This window comes from Bison bison, unplaced genomic scaffold (assembly GCF_000754665.1).
Source record: "Bison bison bison isolate TAMUID 2011002044 unplaced genomic scaffold, Bison_UMD1.0 scf7180017851016, whole genome shotgun sequence".
Lineage (NCBI taxonomy): Eukaryota > Metazoa > Chordata > Mammalia > Artiodactyla > Bovidae > Bison > Bison bison.
Genome location: NW_011481589.1, coordinates 910359 through 918156, shown reverse-complemented (window position 1 = coordinate 918156; position 7798 = coordinate 910359). Strand labels below are relative to the sequence as shown.

At 45.4% G+C, this 7798-nt stretch overlaps 1 protein-coding gene across 1 annotated transcript in view; it reads left to right on the top strand.

The window, feature by feature from the left end:
• The window catches only part of RAB3B (RAB3B, member RAS oncogene family), a 69345-nt gene extending 61774 nt beyond the window's left edge, over positions 1-7571 (top strand). The window contains exon 5 of the mRNA XM_010849764.1: positions 5936-7571. Within this exon, the coding sequence (XP_010848066.1) occupies positions 5936-6123 (188 nt within the window). The 3' untranslated portion in view covers positions 6124-7571. The remainder of the gene's footprint in view (positions 1-5935) is intronic.
• The last annotated feature ends 227 nt before the right edge of the window (positions 7572-7798 follow it).

Sequence of the window (7798 nt, the reverse complement as noted above, 5' to 3'; positions counted from 1 at the left end):
ATTTTGGAGCCCCCCAAAATAAAGTCTGACACTGTTTCCACTGTTTCCCCATCTATTTCCCATGAAGCGATGGGACCAGATGCCATGATCTTAGTTTTCTGAATGTTGAGCTTTAAGCCAACTTTTTCACTCTCCTCTTTCCCTTTCATCAAGAGGCTTTTTAGTTCCTCTTCACTTTCTGCCATAAGGGTGGTGTCATCTGCATATCTGAGGTTATTGATATTTCTCCCAGCAATCTTGATTCCAGCTTGTGCTTCTTCCAGCCCAGCGTTTCTCATGATGTACTCTGCATATAAGTTAAATAAGCAGGGTGACAATATACAGCCTTGATGTACTCCTTTTCCTATTTGGAACCAGTTTGTTTGTCCATGTCCAGTTCTAACTGTTGCTTCTTGACCTGCCTGCAGTCCATGGGGTCACAAAGATTTGGACATGACTTAGCACACAAATCTAATTCAAAATAGCTCAAGTTATAAGGACAGTGACATAGCATAAGCAAAACGGAAGATAATTTTGTTGGAAATGAGATGGTTAAGAAATTAACAGCCAGGGTATTGGGGTGGATTGTGCACCTGAAAGCCTACGTTCGTGACAGTGAGTACATGCCTGGGTGGAAAGGAAGACGACGAGTCATTTGCCAAAGTCATCAGTGACTAGAGGGGCTTGAGTTGCAGCTTAATATAATACAAGATGGAGATGAGGAGGTACCAGAGCCGGCTAGAGAAGGGATTTGAATGTAAAAGTAGGGGAGAAATGTTCTGCGGCAGTGTCACGATGAGGAGAGGTGAGTTTAGTTTATTGTGAGTTTCTGAAAAGAATTCTGAGGTCACATTCAGAAGCAGGCAATGTGGCCAGAGTCAGTGGAGCTTGTGGGGCTATGACAGATGCCTTTGGACAGGATGGATAAACAGGAGCATTTTGGGGGTGGGAATTTTCTCAGACTCAGTTAAGAATTGGGCCCTGTTAAAGGCAGCAGAAATTCCATTGTTCTGAAGCCAATTAGAGGGAGGAAAGGACTGGGGGCTAGTCTGATTAATTGGTTGTCATCTTCCTGAGCTCTGCAGATTCTCAGCTCCTGAGACTCCTCACTAATGAACCTGAGGAAAAGGTTACCATCTTGGCCTACTAATGAAGAGCCTTCCAGTAGTCTGACAGTAATTGGTTGGAGGTGCATTTGAGGTTGTTCTGATAGCAAAAGAGACCCACGAGCTGGCTAGGGTGATGTGCCGCTTACTTGAATCAGAGGTCTCCTACCTTGGGCACCTTTGAGAGGACAGTGATGACAGCTCTTTGGCATGACATACATACTCTCTGTGTTTGGTTGCTTATGGCCTCTTATCTCACCAATTTGAGCTTTCTGCTCTAATGATAAACTGCTCTGGGCATTCTGGGATAATAAAGGCTGTTTTCTGCCCCCTTATATGTGTTTATGCTGTTTCCTGGGCCTAGTGTTCTATATGTGTGTGTGTGCTCACACTTACACTCATACTATGTGTCTTTTTTTTTTTTTTTAAGATTTATTTCTTTATTTTTGGCTGTGCTGGGTCTTCATTGCTGAACTGGGTCTGCTCTTCATTGTGGTGCGTGGCTTCTCATTGCTGTGGCTTCTCTTTTTGCAGAGCACAGGCTCTAGAACGCTGGCTCAGTAGTTGTGGCCCATGGGCTTAGCTGCTCTGAGGCATGTGGAATCTTCCCAGACCAGGGATGGAACCCATGTCCCCTGCATTGGCAGGAGGATTATTAACCACTGGACCACCAGGGAAGCACCCCCCCACCCCGCTACCACCACATAGCTTTATGTAGCTGATATATGCTTAGGAATCAGCTTTTCCAAGAAGCTTTCCTTGGGCCCCAGGCTTAGATAGGTGCCTCCTGTGCTCCTGACAGTGCCCTCACTACCTGCCTTTCCAACACTGTCTATATGTCTATCTTCCACACTAGACTAGGAGCTCCTCAACAGTGGGAACTGCATTTGATTCACATCAGTGTCCCCAGTGCCCAGCACAGGATTTGTCCTGTTTGTTGAGATGAGTTCTCATGACCTTCACCATCCACAGCCCCCTAGCCACACCCTCCATGCTCATTCCTGTCCCCTTCATCCATCTGTCCATTCATTCAGTTAACACTTAGCAAGCCCGTACTCCTCTGGCTAGTGCTGGAGCTCAGATAAATGACGTGATCCCTGCTTGGGGAGCTCCTTGTCAGATGGACTTCCACTGTGCAGGGTAAGTTGTGCTGTGGCAGAAGAAGCACAGAGGATGAAGAAGCCATATCCAAGCTAAGGCTTAAAGCATAAGTTCATTAGCATAAGTTCAAAGCATAAGTTTTGTTCGGTTCTGACCTTTAAGTCTCCCCTCTCTCTTAACTTTTGGAACCTTATTCCCCATCTCCTCCCCTTCTGTTCTCTCCCTCAGATGCATTCCTGCACAACCTCTAGTTTGCTCTACCTGGGTTATAATGTGTTTGTCACTGTCCCAACCGAGAGTGAGACAGAGGGGGATAAGCAATAAGAGCCCTGGCTTATGCTCTGTCCCTGAGCCTCAGTTTTCCTATCTGTAAATTACAAATGATAACCCTTGCCTTGCCCCACTTCCATCACAAAGTTTTTTAAAATTTGTATTTGTGAATCATTAAGGACTATGCACACGTGAGGGACTGATACTCTGATTAGTGTGTCTTTTCTCCATAATTAGATTTGGTCTTCTTTTGTCCCTGGCACTCAGTGCAAGACATGGCACAAAGTCAATGTTCAGTAAAGACCTGGTTTGTCGATCAGCCCTAAATGATGAAGAAAAAAGAGGCTTTCCTCCAAAGGCCCTGGTGAATGATGGAGGGGCAGGGAAGCTAGGACTCAGATGGGCTAGGAAGATAAGAGAAAGGGAATTGCCATGGATTTCACATGCCAATCACTTCACATCCTTTTGTGCATTTAAACCTTATTCCCACTCTGTGAGGCAGGTCATATTTACCTATTCCACAGATGAAGAAACAGAGGCTGGGAGAAATTAGGCAACTTGCCTGAGGTCACACAGCTGGTGGCTGACAGAGACTGTTCAAACCCAGGCTTTCTGACTCCTGGCTTTCTTACCCACTGCCCTCTTGTGCAGTGAGCATGTCCTCCCCTTGGTGCCAATTCCTCAGAAGGGATCAGTGCCCCTGGCCTTGACCTGTGTCCCCATCTTCATCCACATTGATGATTTAAGCCTATTTACTTCTTTACCTATTTCCCCCTTTCCTAGGCAAGCAACATACACTGCCTGCTTCCCTAAACAGTATCACTTGTAACAAACCAGTCAAAGGCCAGAAAGTCAATTTTTATAATATCCATTAAGGACAGGCTACATGCTGAAGAGTCTCTAAAGCCGGCTGAGTTTCAACAGCCTGTGGATAACAAGCCAGCGGCCACTTCCTTCTTTATCTCGTCCACAATTAGCAGGAACTTCTACAGCTTGCCTTTCTCAGGTCGGGAAGTGGGCCCCAGAAGAGGCTGTCCACCAGAGGTGAGCTAGTGTAATTGTGAGTGCCTTCAGGCTGGATGGCCTGGGCAAGAGGACCCCTGTTTGTGCCTGGGGGCTTCAGCCCTCTCTGTGGACAATGAGATATTAGGGAGAAAGAGGGAGGAGGAAAAAGACCCCCCTCCTGTGTGTATGAGAATATGATAAGAGGGAGAAAGCGGTGAAGTGGAGGTAAAAGGAGCAGATGAAAGAAGAGCAGAAAGAAGCTGTCATTGTAACAAGCAACTTTGTACAGCAATTTATCCATCGTCTGGCTTCATCCTCCCAACTGCTCTCAGCAGGAAGATGCTGTGATTATTCCTATTTGACAAATGAGGAGTCTGAGGCTCAGAGAGGTTAAGTGATTCAGAAAGATAAAGTGACTTGCCCAGATTTAGATACTGTGGTAGTCAGATAAAAGCAAAGGAGGCCAAAGAGACTTGTAAAGTAAGAAAAAGATATGAGCAGAAAAAAAGAAAAAAGGAAAGTGAAAGGGAGAAAGATGAAGAAATGAGGAGAGGCAGGGCTGTGTATGGACATGGAAGCCAGCCAAACCCAGATCTAAACCCAATTTCCACTAACACAGTCACGTGACCTTGTGTGAGTTATGTAATCTCTTGGAGCCTTCATCTTTCTTTTATAAATTGGAGATGATTATATTTATCTCACAGGCTATTATGAGGATTAAGACAATATTTGTAAAGCTCCTAGCATAGCATCTGGCATACAGTAGGTACTCAACAAATATTAAGGATCCCAAGGAATATGAGGAACAGAAGAGAAAAAGAAAGAGCTAAAATGGGTAAAAGCAAAGAGGGAAGTTTTTGAGGAGAAATAAAAGATGGACTTGGAAGGAAGGGAAAGAGGAAGGTGGATGGACAAAAGAGGAGGAAATAGGCTGGTGCAGGGATGAAACAGAGAAAACAGGTTCATGCGTCTAAGGACTGCCACCAACCTGGCTAAGACTCCTCAGTTGGGAAGGAGTTGGGAAGGACTCCTCAGTTGGCCGCTTTATCTGAATCAGGAGGACCTTTCTCTTGTCTCCTGGGACAACCAGGTTCTGTGCATTGTCACGGGAAGTATCTTTAAGGGTCTTAAGGTGCAAAACACATAAGAAAGTCTCACGCTTCAGATGCAGTTTTTCCTGGGCCATTTGTAAGGATCTTGTGAGGCAGGAGAGATCCAGAGTAATTCCTGGGAATTCAGGGAAGAGAAAGCCCTCAGAGGGGAGATAAGCCAGTGTGTCTGTGGGTAGAAAGAGCAAATGAAGCTTTACTTATTTGGTGAAGATCTTGGGGTGCCTCCCAGAGTCTAGACTAGAGCTGGCCAGGCTGGGGTAAGCGGGGGACCAGGGGAAAGAGGAACAAAAGCACTGGTCAAAAAAGGACAAGCTTAGGCTTCTTATACTGATGACCTTGGGCAGGTCAGCTTTTTTCTTGGAGCCACAGAGTGAGTGTTAGTGAAATGGAGAAGGTCTGCCTGGACACTCCATCCCCCAGGGGTGACATGAGGATCAAATGAAGTAAGACATTCAATCAATGCTTTGGAAACGGAAGTGTTGTATATACATAGTCACGTAGTAACTCTCAAAAAACATCTAATTATTACTCTCACGCTGTCTCACCCCATCAGGTACAGAAGTGTACACTTTACCTGCATTCTCTTGTTTAATCCTTGAAATAAATCTATGAGATAGGTAAGATTATCCCAATTTACAAACCAGGGAATTGATTCATAAAGAAAATAATGACTTGCTGGGGATTACACAGCTGGTCCATGATAGAACCAGGATCAATCTGGCTCAGGATCCTGGGTCACTGAACCATCTCCTTCAAGAAGAAACCTCCTTGAAGCAGCAAGCCCTCCTTGCTTCAAAGCCTGAGCACTGGCTATATTAATACAGAGTGTTCTATCAAGGGGGCATGAAAGGGAAGGGAAAAATCCTTATTACTATCTCTCTTCTATTTTTAAAAATTTTATATAGTTGCTTTACAACTATATAGTATACTATAAAGTATAGTTGCTTTACAATAATGTGTTAGTGTACACTGTACAGCAAAGTGAATCAGCTGTACCTATACATGTACAGCTTCCCTGTGGCTCAGACAGTAAAGAATCTGCCTGCAATGCAGGAGACCCAGGTTCAATCCCTGGGTCGGGAAGATCCCCTGGAGAAGAGAATGGCTACCCATTCCAGTAATCTTTCCTGGAGAATCTCAGGGATGGAAAAGCCCAGCGGGCTATAGTCCATGGGGTTGCAAAGAGTCAGACATGACTGAGTGACTAACACACACATACATGTAGCTCCGTTTTTGGATTTCCTTCCCATTTAGATCACCACAGAGCATTCAGTAGAGTTCTCTGTGCTATTCAGTAGCTATTCATTAGTGATCTATTTTATACATAATATATGTCAATCCCAATCTCTCTTCTATCTTCAGGGTTTGACTTCTTTGAAGCCAGTGCCAAGGAGAACATCAGCGTGAGGCAGGCCTTCGAGCGCCTGGTGGATGCCATTTGCGACAAGATGTCTGATACGCTGGACACAGACCCCTCCTTGCTGGGCACCTCCAAGAACACCCGTCTCTCAGACACCCCACCTCTGCTGCAGCAGAACTGCTCGTGCTAGGCAAGGCCCACCATCCCGATGTCCCTTCATTGTGGCCCTACTCCCACTCTGCTTCCCTGTTACACTCTGTCCACCCCAAGCTGAGCTGCTGCTGTTTCTTGCCTGCAGTGGAGGTGGAAGCATGACCCTGGGGTTCTCTACAGGTGGCCCCACTCACACACACTCAGCACTAGACTAACTAGGTCACCATGTGGGCGGAGATTCATTTTACAGAAGTTGACTCCACTTTACGAAGGTGATTCAGTACAGGGACTTGGAAAAGCAAGTCTCTTCTCTGCCTTTAAAATAAGATTCCCTCCCTTGACCAAAATTTGACACACCCATGCACACTTTTCAGGGCCTGGCTAACTGTGTAAAGTGAGACACACCTGCATAGCTAATCTTTTGCGGAAAAAAAAAGAAAAAAAACCCCCTCTCCTTACACAGCCAGCTTGTTTCATATCAGGCTCCCTGTGGGGCTTCCTCTCACCACTAGATAAGCCTTGTTTCTCAAAGCCCTCGTCTGTTACCACGGATGCCCAGAGGGCTTGGGCAGTTGCTGTGGTGACAGGCCAGAGCTAATCTCCAGAGAGCTCAGCCTCTCTAAATGATGCTGAAAGAGCAAAGGCTGAGTCAGGAAACACACTTAAAAGAAAAAGATTATCCCCTGCAAAATGTCAAAGGCTCCTGCTATATAGAAGAGCAAATGCATGTGCTCGAGGAAGACAAAAAGACAAACAGAGGCAAAATCAAGAAATAGGTCACAAATGTCTGATTTTGCTGCTTTCCAGTGGGTTCTTCACTGTGGGAACTCCATGACATTGGTCATTGGTTCTTAGGTTCCCAGAATCTAAAAAATTTACAGTTGGTGGGATCTCAAATTTTACCAAGTCTCACTAGTCAATTCCAATCTTCATATATCTGACAAGTGGCTGTCAAGCCTCACAGCCAAATCTCTTCTAAAGCATACTTCCTAGGGAGGGATGGGAGCTCAGTTTCCACACCTTTCGGTAGCTCTCATAATCAGAAAGTTTTCCTTGCTTTAAGCTGAAATCTGCCTCCTAGAAATTCTTCTTCCTCTTCCCACCCCATCTGTGGTATCTCTGTTGTCAGAGACTTCAGTCTCTGCTCCCCCTGCCACGTGACCCACTTAGGTGATTTGAGAGCAGATACCATGACCCCTGGAATCTGCCCTTTCTCCAAGTCAATAGTTCTCATCCCATCTGCTATTCTTCTTAGGGTTCTCTCCCCATCCTGCCCTTTCCTCCAACCCGTCTTTCTATCACTCTTGAGTACTCTGGCTGAGAAATCTGATTCAAAGCAGAATAAATCTAAGTGGGCACAAACCTGAAAAAAAATTGGGAAAAGTGAACTCAGAGGTCCCTCATTCTCCTGAGAGTGAAACTTTGGTTTCTACCCAAGAGCTAATGTGAAACTACTACTTCATTAAACACCTGAAGAAAACAAAACCAGAAGAGCCCTCTGGTACTGGAAACGAACCTAATGCATTAGCTCATGCTTCTAGCTTGTCTGGACACAAGGCACACGTTTGGTTTGTTACTGCAACAATGACATGGAGCTAGCAATGATTCCTGAAAATCTTTCATCCAGCCCTGGCCTTAATCCCTGGTTTCCTTCTGTACTAACACGCTGCTTCAGAAGTCAGTGGAGGAGGCGGGAGAGTCTCTCCCAGATT